Genomic DNA, 15,938 nt, shown 5'->3' with positions numbered 1-15,938 from the left:
TTTGATTTTCTTTTTTAAAAAATATGATTTTTAAGCTTATCTTTACTTGTAAATTTATAAATACACAAGTCTTGCTTACATTTTTACTTGTTAGTCTTTTTTTTATGTTTGTTGGTGCCTTTTACGTGGGGCAAATGTAATATATTATATTTTCATTTTTGTAGGTAGCATTTCAAGGAAAGTTGGGTTTATGTATTTGGCTTTGAGAAGAAAAGAATTGTGTGCAACGTACAACCAATTGCTAAAGGACATTATATTTTTGTTGAATTTGGTGGCTTCAACTTTTGTCATGTATTGTACAGATCAATATGACTTTGTAAGTTGTAATTTTAATTTTTTTATGTATTTTTTTTGTACTTTATGATGTTTGAATATTATTTCAATTATAGTGAAATAATATGAGTTCTTCTGATAGTTTTGATTGCTTTTTGTTTGTATTTTATAGAATTTAAATTGGAAGCCGAAAATGGCTGGAAACTGAAAAATCAAAATTTGGCTATTCTGAAACTACAAACTTACGACGGTTGTTCATCACATATTCCGTCGTAACCCAAAATACGACATTTTTTTATGTCGGAAATTACTAATTTACGACATATAGTTGCGTCGTAAATTTATGTTTTATTTTATCAAAGGTGGGTCCCACAAGAAAACATCCGACGATTCTGCCGTCGCAAGTAACTAACTTAGGACAATATTTTCCGTCGTAAGTTCATAACATACGACGATATTTTCCGTCGTAAGTAGATTTATTATTTTATTGAGTATGTGGGCCCCTTTTTCCTAACTTCCGACGCAATTTTATCTTGGGACGGAAAAATGAACTTACTACTCGACCAAAAACGACGATTTTTTTCCGTGGTAAATGGCTCAATTACGACGATTTCAGTTAAAAAAAACCGTCGTAAATGGCCAGATTTGTTGTAGTGAAAATCAAGGTAAACTGCACAAAGGTTTAACTATATTACCAAAAGACGCAAAAGGGTCATGTCAGTGCCGTATGTAATGGTGAAAGACAAAATATGCAGTGTATGCCAAGCTGAATGATGTGTGTGCTGTGTTACATTTTCAAGCATCTGAAGCAGATCCCTTTAAGAAATAGAACGAGGTCATAACAGCTGAACCAAGTCTTAACAGCTGAACCAAACAATATGTGGCCATAAACTCTTTCTTGCTAGTCTTTCAAGTGCTACGGTACCAACATCAATACTTGAAGATGGGAAGTAGGGCTGCAAAACCATTCACAAGGAACATAACTAGCTAATACTAAGTGGAAATTCGGTGCATATCATATACACAGTAACACAGACCAAACAAATAGCATCCATTACACACCCATTGAGTGCGTAACTAAATGGAATGATTTCAACTGGAATGGACAGCTAACCGATTCCTCAATCATTTCTAAGTGATCCTTCATGGTGTATAGACAAGCCCTTGGTTTGGGGCTCCTCCCAAATCCCAACAAGTCCATTGTAAATAGTATATAGTTCTCTTCGGAAAATTATGGAAAGATTAATCTTCTCCAAAATTCTGAAGATGAGAGGAATCCATGCAAGAACAGTACGTCTTCTGCATGGTTTGCATTAACAAGCTCAAGGCCGACTGTCAAACAAAGAAAATTGAATATTATAAAATTATGACTTCCATGTCCACGCATTGAAAGACACTACTGTTGCAAATCAGCATCAGGTGCACTATACAATCAAGCATTCTAATATGTATATACACATAAAAACTGAATAAATACATAAACCTTAACAGAGTACCTGCAAAACTGGTAAATAAACCGGAAGTAAATACCATCCTGCATAATAAAAAATATAGAGGAAATAAATAAAATTTTCAAAAATATGAGATAAATAAGAGAGAATAGACAAACAAAAAGAACTTTTAATCGAAAATAAGTAAATTTGTATCATAAACTAATCATTTTACAAGTTGTTGGAGACCCAAATGAGTAAACATCTTATATTGTAGATCCAATGACAATTAGAATTAAAATTAAAAGAAACATACATCTATATCTATGACTTTTAACAGGTCAAAAAATCAAATGTTCCAAGCCTTCATGTACTAACTAAATATAGGAACAATATATGAGATGACCTGAATATAAAGAGTGCTCACATATATTACAGATATACACAAATAACCACAGCTTACTGGGAAGAGCCTTTTCCTAAACAACTGGAAGTTTACCACTAATAAAAGATTTCAGTTTTGTACTTCTTCTTTGTAATAAAAGATACTGTGTGATTGAGCAACATTTGAGGGCTCTTTTATGCTTCCTGGAAACAGAAATGTTTTATGAGTAAGATAAGACATTCTGAATTAAAAAATGAAAATATCAAAAAATTAATTCAGAGAAAAGAAAAGACAACAGAAATCAAGTATACAGTTAAGTAGGTCGAATCTGCTAGCTATATATTATAATAAGGGCAGGCAAGGAGAAGTGGTGTGATAATAGGGGAAATTAGTAGGTTTGAAATGTTATTTTAATGGTTGAATTGGCTTGCTCTGGGTGGGGAGAGGGGGACCTTACAACGAAGAGGCAGCAATACAGCATAACACATCACAATAATTGAAAACAGTTACATACGTGCATAAAACAGTTACATACGTGCAAAAGAACAAAAGCCCCAAATTACAGTCCCCAAACCCTGCAAAGACATAAAAATTGAAAAAATAGTAACGACCTTTAGAGCCATAAACATGTGAATATATTTTTCAAATCTTCAATTTCTTCTTCAATTCATTCGATTCATCCTTCGAGAGAGAATCTAAGAGAGTAGATGCCGAGACAGAATGTTGTGTGATAGTGTGTGTTTGTTCGAGAAGAGTAAGTTTTGGCTGTTTTTTATTCAAGTCTTGTTTATTTTCATTTGGGGGGAAATATGCCCCCTAATAATTCACCTAGTAAACAGTGTATTATTTTTTATTTTTTATTTTTATTTATAAATATTAAATATTATTTATTAAATAAAAATCAAACAAATTAATTTTGTATTTATATACAATAAAATTTATTAATTTTATTATATTATATATTACATTTTTCATTCACTAAAAATCAGGATATATTTTAATAAAATTTCATTATAACATTTACTTTAATATTTTTTAAAAATTAAAAATGTAAGTAATGTAACAGTAGGGGCTGGTGTTACATGTGGTGCAATACCGACATTTCTCTGCAACACTAATTTTATAGCTATTGTAACACTAATTTAGAGGTGTTACAATATGACACAAATTTCTTAGCTAATGTAACCCTACATGTACCGCTTGCATTACAGTAGCCCACTTGTGGCGTACTGATAAAAACTACTTATAAAACTCATTTAGGAGATAAAATACGGAAACAAACAACAATTACAAAATGGAACTTAAATTCTTAAAGATCGCATTACCCCAAACAAAACAATACCAGGGAACATGCCCATCCTGGTAGTAATGGTTTCATTAGTAGTAAAGAGTTAAGAAAAATACTAAAAAAACTGTTAATAAACATCACCCATTTAACATCAATTGTTTTAGAAACTGATGTTAATGAAAATCTTAACATCACTAGTTTGAGAAGCGATGTCAAAGTGGTTTTCGAACATCATCTATAAGGGAAATTATTATTTAAACTCGTTTTAAAAAACTAACCACTTGGATATGTTTTCCCCTCTGATAAAATTACTCCCCCTTAGAATTATTTAATTTCCCCAACTCCCCCAAAATTCTTTTCCCCCACCCTCTCTCAATTGTCTCTATGTCTCCCCTCCTCATTCTCCACCAATCCCTCTCTTAACCTAGATCTGTAAGTCAAAACTCTAACTTTGAATTGTTACCTTAACATCAAACCCCTATTCAAAGTGTAACTTTCAGTAACATAATTCCTACATTTTATTTTCATTCAAATCGGCTGATTCATGTTATTTAGGTGTAACGGGAAGTTTCATCGAGTGAATTTGTGTTATTATATAGCTCGAATCAGTCTAAATTAGTAAGTGCTTTTCTAATTTATTTACAACTTTCAAACTTTGGGTTTTAATTCATCATTTAACATAAATTTTAATTATTTGGATTGGGTCTGTTGGGATTTTTATTAATCTAAACATATTTAGTTGTTTTATTTTCGTTTATGAAATAAGTCTGTGTAGTAGTCGTTGCAGCAGAGAAGCAGTCTGCAGGTGGTTGCATTTGTTTAGGAGCCTGCATAAGTCAGCTAGAGAAAAACTAGGAGTCATGGGCTTGGTTTGTAGAGGCTTTAGTTAGACACTGATTTATACGTTTGTTGCTTACTCTGTATTTTTATTAACTCGGTTTTGTATTATTTCCATATCAGAAAAAATCACATTCAGTTTTATTTTGACAACATTCAATATTAAACTATCATTCGGTATCAGAGCTCTTTACGTTCCTGTGAGACAAATCATAGTTGACAGCTAGATGGAGACGAGCAGAGGAAAGGAGGGAGCGTTTGGACTAAGCTATCCCATGTTCACCAAGACCAATTATGCCACCTGGTCCGTGAAAATGAAGGTTTTTATGCAGACCCATGGGGTTTGGGAAGCAATCGATCCTAAAGATCCTGAAAGTGCACTCGAGGAGAAGGTAGATAAACACGCTCTTTTTATGATTTATCAGGGCATTCCTGACGATACACTGCTAATGATTGCGGAGAAGAAAACGGCTAAAGAAGCCTGGGGAGCGATTAAAACTCTGAGTTTGGGTGCAGACAAAGAGAAAGAAGCTAAGGCTCAGACACTTAAATCAGAATTTGAGTCACTAAGGATGAAAGATTCGGAAAAACTAGATGATTTATGTATGAGACTTAACGGCCTGGTAACTAATATCAGGGCATTGGGAAAGACAATGGCTGAGGAGTACGTGGTTAAAAAATTAATAAGAGCTATCCCAACTAAATTCCTTCAAATTACGTCTGCCATAGAACAATTTGGGAATTTAAAGACCATGTCGGTGGAGGAGGTGATGGGTTCGTTACGGGCTCACGAGGAACACTTACATGGTGTGCCTGACAATACTGAGGGAAAACAACAGTTGTTGCTGACATAGGACGAGTGGATGAAAAGGGAGAGTAGCGAGAGGAAATTACTTCTCACACGGGAAGAATGGATGAAGAGATCAGGAAAAATTGTGTAAACAAGTGGAGGTGAATATCGTGCAAAAGAGAACAGGTTTATACGTGACAGAAGCCAAGTTAAGTGCTTCAATTGCGGGGGATATGGCCATTTTGCAGCAGAGTGTCGAAAACCATGAAAGACAAGGCAGCAAAAGGGTGAGGTAAATTTAGCTCAATTGAACGACGATGAACCTGCACTACTGATGGCCCTTTGTGAGCACAGTGCAGATGAAGTAATATCGTTTGCTGAGGATAAGGAAACAACTGATGTCCAGGGAGTGGAGGAGAACACTTAGTATCTTGACAATGGGGCCAGTAATCATATGACGGGTCGCCAAGAAAAATTCGAAAAGCTGGACAGAATAGTGAAAGGAGAAGGCAAATTTGGTGATGGATCGCTACTCCAGATTGAAGGAAAAGGCTCAATTAAAATTATGTGCAGGAATGGAGAGACCAGGGTGCTGCAAGGAGTGTACTACATACCCGAACTTCGAAGCAATATTATCAGTTTGGGTCAACTATCCGAGGAAGGAAACCGACTTGTCATGAATGGCGAAAATCTGTGGATCTACAATAGTTGTGGAAAGCTTCTAATCCAAGTGAAGAGGTCAGTTAACAGACTTTATAAAATACACATCCCGGATGCTCGACAACATTGTTTATTGACAAAGAACGAAGGAGAGGCATGGCTATGGCACAAATGACTTGGACATGTAAATTTCAAGGCGATGCAAATGATGTCAAAGCATGATATGGTCCATGGACTGCCTTAAATCTGTCAACCAGGTGAATTTTGCAGTGGCTGCCTCATGTCTAAGCAAACACGTAAGCCTTTTCCATCTGAAGCTGATTTTATTGCAAATAAGGCTTTATAATTAATATATTTGGATTTATGTGGTCCTATATCTCCATCCACCCTGGCTGGAAATTGTTATTTCATGAGCTTAGTAGATGACTATAGTCGCATGATGCGGGTTTATATGTTAAAAACTAAAGATGAAGCATTAAGTTGCTTCAAGAAATTTAAATTGCTTGTCGAGAATGGTACACCACAGGGAATTCGAGTTCTAAGGACAGACCGGGGTGGTGAATTTTGTTCGAAGGAGTTTGACTCTTTTTGTGAGGAGCAGGGTATTTTACGTCACTATACGGCGCCCTACACACCTCAGCAAAATGGTGTCGTAGAACGCCGTAACCGGACAGTCGTTGCCATGGCTAGAAGTATGTTGAAAGAGAGAAAAGTGCCTATGCAATATTAGGGGGAAGCCGTCAGGCATGCTGTTTTTGTGTTGAATAAACTCCCAACTCGAGCAATGTCAATCACCACTCCACATGAGGCTTGGTTTGGCAGGAGGCAAGATGTTGAATATTTAAAGATTTTCGAATGCCTAGCCTTTATGAAAACTCCTGTTGTACACACAAAAAAACTCGATGATAGGAGTCAAATGATGGTGCATTTTGGGCGTGAACCCGGGATGAAAGCATATCGTCTATTCGATCTAACTAGAGGGAAGATATACATTAGTAGAGATGTGGTGTTCAGTGAAGATAAAGCATGGGAATGGAGCTTTGAAAACCAGTCTGGCACGAGTAGTACATGTCACTTTATTTGTGAAAATGACATCGTAACAAAGCCAAACGAGTCAGAAATAAGGGAACATGAACCTGATCTGCCTGCATCACCTGCAACACCTCAAACCTCAGTGTCAACTATGTCTGGTTCTTCATCTGAATGCGACAATCTGGCACATTCTAGTGCATCAACCAGCAGTAGTGAACAACCTCAAAGGTACAAAAATTTTGCTGACATATATGCAAACACCTCAGAGACAGTGTTTGAGAATGAATTGTTGTTAATGGGGATATATGAACCTATTTGTGTCGAACAAGCCATCAAGCATCCAGTTTGGAAAGCTTCCATGGATCAAGAAATTGATGCCATCAAAAGAAATCAGACCTGGCAACTCGTTGATCTTCTTACAGGACACAAACCCATTGATTTAAAATGGGTCTTTAAGAAAAAATAGATCAAAATGGAAAGGTGACTAAGCAAAAAGCTCGCCTTGTGGCGAAAGGATATGTACAGCGCCACGGTATTGATTATGACGAAGTCTTTGCCCCTGTAACTAGACTCAAGACAGTGCGGTTACTTCTTGCATTAGCTGCTAAACATGCCTGGGAGGTCCACCACCTTGATGTCAAGTCTGCTTTTCTGAATGGTCTTATCCAAGAGGAAGTTTACGTATGTCAGCCACAGGGATATGTTAAACAGGGTTTTGAAAATAAGGTCTATAAATTGTTTAAAGCATTATATGGTCTTCGTCAAGCACCACGGGCTTGGTACTCGCGACTTAGTCAGTATTTGCTGATGTTGGGATTTGTCAAATGTCCATTCGAGCATGTTGTTTACAATAAAAAGGATGGTGATAATTCTTTGATTGTTGGCCTACACGTTGACGATCTCCTCGTCACGGGTACAAGTTTGTCTGACATTACCAAATTCAAGGAGGATATGAGTCGTGAATTTGACATGTCAGACCTCGGGAAATTGTCGTATTATTTGGGCCTGGAAGTAACTCAAGGTGATGGTTTTATCGAATTGAGACTGTCTAACTATGCAAAGAAAGTGCTAGAGAAAGCAGGGTTGGCTGACTGTAATGCTGTCAAGTTTCCGATGGAATACAAACTGCAACTAAGTGCTGATCAAACTGGTGAACCTATAAATCCTACTTATTTTAAAAGTATCGTTGGTGGATTAAGATACTTAGTACACACACGTCCAAACATCGCATATGCGGTGGGGATTGTTAGTAGGTATATGGAGAGACCAACAGAGATACACCTTAATGACGTAAAAAGAATTTACCGTTACATAAAGGGGACGCTGCAATATGGGCTGATTTACGCGAAGGGTCGAGGAAACTATATTTTATCGAGGTTCTCAGATAGTGATTTGGCTGGCAGCTTGGATGATCGAAAGAGTACAGGAGGTATGGCATTTTATCTCGATGAAAATCTCATCACATGGGTTTCTCAAAAATAGCGTTGTGTCGCTCTTTCTTCATGCGAAGCAGAGTTCATGGCAGCTACAGCTGCTGCTTTTCAAGTAATATGGTTGCAAAGAGTTCTCAGTCATATCACAGGTAGTAAAACATGTCCAGTTACAGTCTATATTGACAATAGGTCTGTTGTTGATTTGGCACAAAATCCTGTCTTCCATGTGAGGAGTAAACATATTGATTTGAGGTACCACTTCATTCGAAATTGTTTGGACAAAGGCCTGATAGTGATAAAGTATGTTCGAACAAGTGAGTAGCGTGCAGATATATTGACCAAGGCATTGACGGCAGTTAAGTTTGAAAGAATGAGAGACTTGCTGGGAGTAAAAGATTTGAAGGGTGTTTAGATTAAGGGGGAGTATGTTGGGATTTTTATTAATCGAAACATATTTAGTTGTTTTATTTTTGTTTATGAAATAAGTCTGTGTAGTAGTCGTTGCAGCAGAGAAGCAGTCTGCAGGTGGTTGCATTTGTTTAGGAGTCTGAATAAGTCAGCTAGAGAAAAACTAGGAGTCATGGGTCTGGTTTGTGGAGGCTTTAGTTAGACACTGATTTATACGTTTGTTGCTTGCTCTATATTTTTATTGACTCAGTTTTGTATTATTTCCATATCAGAAAAAATCGTATTCAGTTTTATTTTGACAACTTTCAATATTAAAATATGAGGGTCATCTCCAAAGTAAATGATTTCTGAAGATTAGTGATTCACTTGGTATATTTTTCTTGTAATTTATGTTTGTCTCTATATATGTTTTTTATATCAATAGTGCTAAAATTTGTTTCTTTTTATTTGTCTATGTGTGTATGTATAGGTGCATGTATCTATGTCTATGTTTTGTTACTCTATTAGTGTTATTTTTCATGTAACATTCTAGTGTTATGGTTAGTATTTTTTTTATATTCAAATATTTCATGATGTGAACTATGTTCATATTCTTTTATTTATTATTATTATTATTATTATTATTATTATTATTATTATTATTATTATTATTATAATGTATAATAATGATATTTTGAGTTCTTATTAGAAAGTGTTGGATTTAAATGCCATGACAAAAAAGGTGCCGGTGCTTTATTTAGGAGGTTACTTTAAGGAGAGACCAAGAGCAATACTAATACAATCCTTAAAGACCAAGAGAAATACTAATACAAAAAGATTGAACTGTACCACCATTTTTACGGTTTCACTGTGTCTTAAACGAATTATGGTGTATTTTTTGGAGGTGAACATTTGCAAAAGTCACTTAACTGATACCTTGTAATTTACCTTACTTATGGTACCAATGGAGGTCTATAATATATATATATATATATATATATATATATATATATATATATATATAACGGAATGATAAAATATAAATTAGAATTAAAATAGAAACTAGGAACTAATCTAGGTCATTAAATCAACCTAATTTAATGGTCCCCTAAATCACCCTACCAAACTACTCTACATCCTTCCACACCCAATTTCAGCTTTTCCCCTCCGTTTTAATTTGATTTTTACAGTCAAACCGTAAATTTTTTTAATATCCGATTTCACTGTATTTTTCTACATCTCTTATCGATCGATTTGCATACCATGTGTTATATTTCGAAGTAATTTCAAAAAAATAATATTTGCTGTCATTAAATTTTTACAAATAAAGACTCTTTAAATTGGCACTTCATTTATTCTTTAAAACTCAGAATAAATCATTATTATACGGAAAAATTATATTTTAGTTTTTAATTTTTTATGTACGTGATTATAATGTTAACTACATTTTTTTTTCAAAATTCAGTGTATTGTTCCTCACCCTGACCAGGGTTTCCAACTTTACAACTTGTTGGTAAGGTTCTTGTTTTTAATGAATGCAAGATAAGATATATTTTTTATGCTGTATATATTTTTGGGTACATCCATAACGGAGTAATATCTTCGAAATTTGCTCGGTCCGAGTTACGTTATTTTAGAGATATTTTGGTATTATATATATTTGATATTTTGATTTTTAATGACTGTTATTTTCTTTCTTTGAGATATATAACGAGCTGTCATATTCATTATTTTTGTTATTTTCAAGAACTTCTATAATTTGACAGTTTCACTCATGACCATTACTTACACTAGACTATAAAAAAAACTAACTAATGGGTTATTCGTAGTTCGACATGGGATTTGGTTACTAGAAAATGGTCTCATTTTGTATCTGTCATATGATTTGTTACAAGATTTATTGTATTGGTATACAAGATGGTCCTTTTGTGAAAGAAGTATTAACTGCTATCATATGCGTGGTGATATTATCACATTCTATAAATATATTAATAATAAGTACTACTCGATAAATACAACTGTATTTATATGCCATCATATATGATAGAATATAGGCGTGCTACTAAATTCAACCGCTTAGCGGTTGAATTTTGCCTCGTCAAAAAAATGGAGGGAATTTTTCCGCCAACGAATTTCTTTGACACTGCTAAATTTAACCAATTTCGGTTAAATTCGATATTTGAAAATGGCGGGAAATTTCCCGCACTTTTAAAAAATTTAGTTGCAAAAGTAGGGGAAAATTTCCCGCCTTTCTGAAAATTAAAATTTCAATAAAATTTAATTGTATTAAGTACTTTCACAATAATCTTTTTTTAAAAAAAAAAGAATTTGAAGGTTAGTAAATATTTTGAAAAAGAATTATGTATATGAGATAGAATAAAACTCCAAAGTTAAATTTTAGTTATTGCAAAAAATATCATTATGGTAAGAGCATTTTCAAACTTCTTTTATTCGTTGCATCACAAAAAATGAAAATTTATAAGAGTAGTTTGAAATATGGGTTGAGTAATACGTAAAGATTGTAGATAGATATTTATGGTTCAAGTAATAATTATAGTTTGAGTTTCAATTTATTTTGTATTTGTTTTAAGTAATCCAACTATAAAGATTTCAAAACTGATAGAAATAAAGAGTGTACCGAAAAATATAGTAATTTGAATATTTTAATTTTTAACTATTTTAACAAGGTTGAGATTCTAACACTAAAGTAGTTTGACGAGTAATTCTTACTCGTGTTTAGTCCGATACTAATGTTCTGATTTTTTAAAAAATATTTTTGAATGATCCAACTTTAAAGATCTCATGAAGATCTATATATTTTACTAATATGATAAAAATTTTAGAAAAAAAAATATTTGGTTTGATATTTTAATAGTCAACTAGTAGTTTGACTAGTACTTCTTAATAGTGTTTAGTTCCATATTGATGTTTTGATTTTTTAAAAACATTGATGAATGATTCAACCATAACAATGTCAAAGTCTACATATTTTAGTGGTATGATAAAAATTTTAGAAAAAAAAACGTGTTTGCATTTCTAATTTTACATTTAAATAGTAGTTTGACTGGTATTCTTACTAGTGTTTCCCTTACGGATGTTTCAATTTTTTAAAAAATGTTTATGAATGATCCAACCTTACAGATGTCAATATATATTTTAGTGATATTATAAAAAATTTATAAAAAAATAAATATATTTGATTTGGTATTTCAATTTGAATAGTACTTGTTGTAGTGTTTAGTCCCTTACTAATGATTCGATTTTTTTAAGACATGTTTATAATTTATCCAACCTTACATATGTCAAGATTTATATATTTTATTGATATGATAAAAATTTTAAAAAAAAATCAATGTATTTCGTTTGCTATTTTAACACTCAACTAGTAGTTTTACCACTATTTCTTACTAGTAGTTTTACCACTATTTCTTACTAATATTTAAAAAATGTTTATGAATGATCCAACCTTACTCATGTGAAGATCTATATATTTTTAACACTCAACTAGTAATTTTTATGAATGATCCAACCTTACAGATGTCAAGATTTATATATTTTCATGATATGATAATTTGGTTTGCTAATTTAACAGTCAAATATTAGTTTGAGAAATGAAAATTTTGGGGCTAAACAAAGGTTTGCTAATTTTATTGTTTTCTAAAAAATTTGGCATATCACTAAAATTTATCAATCTTGATATCTGTATGGTTGGATCACTAATAAATATTTTTAAAAAAATATCAATACGGGACCAAACACTAGTTGAAGTACTTGTCAAACTACTGACTGATTTTTAAAATAACAAACCAAATATATTTATTTTTTTCTAAACATCTAGTAATATAACTTAAATATATATATATAGATTTATTTATTTGATATTGTTATGGTTAGACCATTCATAAATATTTTTTAATTTATGTAAGTTTTTTTAGTAATCCGATGAATGGATGTTTATACTATAAAAAGTTACGATCATGTGCAAAAATTATATTTTCAGTATATTTTTCTATAATATAATTAGTGAGAGAATAGTAAAAATATTCTTAATCGCTAAATTTATGTACATAAAATGGTTACATATGTAGTTTAAGGGTTATAGATTTAGGGTATAAATTATGATTGAGTTTTCAATTTATTACTTTTGTTTTGAGTACTCTAACTATGCTGATATGAAGTACATAAAAGATTAACTAATTTAAATATTTAGTTCTTAATTAATTTTATAAAATCAGATTTTGAGGTTGAAATTTGAATGCTAGAATATATTATATATTTAGAATAAACAATGAACGATCTAACCGTAAGCATGTTAAAATAGATAAAAAAAGAGTTATATACAAAATTTTAAAAATATTTAATCACTAAAACTAAATTATTTAACAAATAAGGCATAATTTTTTGAAATTTTTTCTCTATAAAATATAACAAATTATATAATAATAATAAATAAGAATAATAATAATAATAATAATTAAATTTACACTCCTAAATTCGAACTATTGCAGTTGTATTTAGAGCCACGTCATCTATCCAAGTCAGTTAAATCTAATGAACCAAATTCATCCATTAAAAGGATAATCCCATGGTTGGATACAAATTTTATTTTAACCTAAAACCCCCTACTCGTGTTAATATCACTACAATAAATTCGGCTAAATTCAACCGAAAATTTTCGTTCGAATTTAGCTAAATTTGACGGAATATGGTCGAATTTAGCTAAATTCGACCGGCATTGTGTTAGTCGAAAAAAGGCTTGTCGAAAATGATAAATCCGGTTGAATTTATCTAAATTCGACCGACCTAAATTCGACCGTCTAAATTCCACCACCCTAAATTCGACCAACTAAATTCGACTGTTTTTTGTGTTAATTTATTTTACAATTTTTTGAATGAAATTTCAAATTATTTTCAAAAAAAATTCAAAAATCCCGCCAAAAGACTAAATTCAACCAATTCTGGTTGTACCTAAATTCGACCTAATATAGTCGGATAACAAATTCGACTATCTTTGGTAAAATATATATTCGACCATATCTTGTCATTATAAATTCCACCAGCTTTGGTTGGTTTTAGCTTTAAAATTTTCTTTTTCTGGTCGAATATAATATATCTGAATTGTTCATGCTACATTAGTCTAACTTTAGTCGTATTTAACATGTTAAAGCTTTAATTGCTTTCCAATCAAATTAAATATGCAATTTACAAATTTACTACCTATTTATAATAATACCACTCACATCTAATTTTGCAATTATAATCCCCAAATAGGCATTCAAAAGTGATAAAAATACAAATATGTAGCCATTAGTAAAATTACAATTAATAAAGCAAAGTGCTAAATCATCCCAGTATTTTTCATTACATACACCGCTAATTCATCCCAATAATTTTCATTACATACACTGCTTAATATTTTTCATTACATGTTTGAACTGAAATTTGCAAAAGATAAGTTCAAAATAAGGCAGTAGCCTTAAGGAGAGGATACATGTGTGCGAGTGGATCTTCATCTTCAAAGTCGTCCATGTCATCCACCTTCACAGCCTTTGTGCCGTCCACCGCAGTATCCTTCTCTACTAGATTCTCTTGGAAAATAATGCAGTTATTAAAAAACCGTTTCATATCAGAACCACTGGAAAATTATACTACATAACCACTGTAAAATTATACTACATAGCCACTGTAAAATTATACCTCCACAATGATTTTATCATTGTCCTTCAACACTAGAGGAAGCAAACTGTTAGATGCATGTGCATAATATGCCTGCAATACATGTTGACTTGGGTTCGAAAATGCAGCAGCAGCTAAGTTACGCATATTTTCATCGAAAACAGATTGTTTCACTTCACGCATAGCCATCATACATCCGCACACAAACCAATTAAAAAATACATGTATTGGTATGTTTTGCACTTTGAAAGAACCTTGAAGAATGAGTAAAATATATGTATCAACATATAGATAAATTTTTATTAGACTTAGACATGTCAACTATTTATTGTATACTACAGATACTCAGAAGCACCAATGTACATCATAACAGTTATGTCTTAAAGGATCAGAAGCTAAATTAAAAAAATAAAAGAAAACAAACCAACCATCATGGACTTTCTATTTATCACATGCTTCATATCTAAAACTCAGGAATAGTTAAGGTGAGAGGGCACGTGCACCTTACTGGATAGAGGCACAATGCTTACCAAATAAATAAGTAAATAATTATAGAAAGATAAAGCTTACAATGAATCAAAAGTATATTGCATATCAATTTGAAGTAGACTCAATAGATACCAAATGATGCAGTTTCACAAATTATTTAAAGGAAAATAAATAGAAGAAATAAACTCAAAAAAGGGAAAAATAGATTATAACACAATTGACGATATAACTAAGAAATTAGTTACCTTCAATTACGACAACAATTGTTTTCCAAAACAAAAGGCACACTTTTACAAAATTTAAAAATATAAAAGGTGAACAAGTAACAAAATTATATATATCTACGATCCAGTGCTCAAAGTATTATAGTAATAACGACATAGAGAATATCTAGAGAATATCATGTTAACAATATAAAGTAAATTCTTCTTACAACACACGAAAATAAAAGATCAAATAAAGGGAATTCCCCTTACAACACATGAAAACGAAAGATCAAACAAAAGGAAATTCTTCATACAACACATTAAAACGATAAAGGAAACTCTTTTTTCACCATTAAATAACAATGGAACAAGGATATCATGTTAACATAAATGAAATTCGTCTTATAGCATAAAAAGAATATAGTGAACATTCAGACTAATAGATACTAGTGTCGGTTTTCAGGGCTCGTTCTTTTCTTAAATACAAGCAACTCAAAAGCAAATTGGGAAGTATTCAGAAAATCTTTGGTTATGCACTGATCCTATTAAATCAGTACATATGCTAAAAGTATAACTATAAAGTCAACAAACTCAGACGCAAATAACAAACAACTAGGCAAATACGAGGTGTGTGCCTCATCAAGAGAGAATAAATTATTATTACTAAGAAGCAAGAATACGGGTGCGGGAGTGCGTAATGCTTCCTAATTTAGTAAAGATATTCATGTATCCAAATTTAAAAATCAATTAATACCAAGTAAAGCTTAACCAAATGAGGGAAAATATTAAAACCGTGACCGAAAGAACAAATCAAGAAGTTATTAACCCTAACTTTAATCATGGTAACAGTTTTAAACTACAACAATAGTCTACCAAAACAAAATGGGAACATATATTGATATACACTAGATAAAAGAAATACAATGTGTTCAAATAACATCTTAATAAGTCGTCTCGCCTATGCCAAGCTAACTCTTAATAACAATAATTCAGACTAAGAATCACAAGTTGCTCCGAAAGTTGTTGACAAATGTTTAGTCTGCCCTAAAACA

General features: G+C 32.2%; 1 protein-coding gene and 1 long non-coding RNA gene across 9 annotated transcripts; one reads left to right on the top strand and one right to left on the bottom strand.

The window, feature by feature from the left end:
• Window positions 1–959: 959 nt before the first annotated feature.
• LOC141719315 (uncharacterized) lies at window positions 960–2,853 on the bottom strand. 8 transcript variants are annotated; one of them, XR_012574075.1, is made up of 4 exons: window positions 2,624–2,853; window positions 2,131–2,291; window positions 1,770–1,807; window positions 960–1,605 (listed from the first exon to the last, which is right to left on the bottom strand). It is a non-coding gene; the product is annotated as an uncharacterized LOC141719315 (long non-coding RNA). The 8 variants fall into 8 exon arrangements; XR_012574071.1 differs by having other exon boundaries at window positions 2,700–2,853; XR_012574073.1 differs by lacking the exon at window positions 2,624–2,853 and adding an exon at window positions 2,400–2,617.
• A 1,587-nt stretch (window positions 2,854–4,440) lies between these two features.
• Window positions 4,441–5,067, top strand: LOC141714932 (uncharacterized). Its single transcript, XM_074518449.1, has one exon. The coding sequence runs from the start codon at window positions 4,441–4,443 to the stop codon at window positions 5,065–5,067; it is 627 nt and encodes a 208-aa protein (XP_074374550.1).
• Window positions 5,068–15,938: the final 10,871 nt, after the last annotated feature.

The sequence above is a fragment of the Apium graveolens genome, chromosome 1 (assembly GCF_009905375.1).
Source record: "Apium graveolens cultivar Ventura chromosome 1, ASM990537v1, whole genome shotgun sequence".
Lineage (NCBI taxonomy): Eukaryota > Viridiplantae > Streptophyta > Magnoliopsida > Apiales > Apiaceae > Apium > Apium graveolens.
This window is presented reverse-complemented; position numbering and strand designations above follow the sequence as displayed.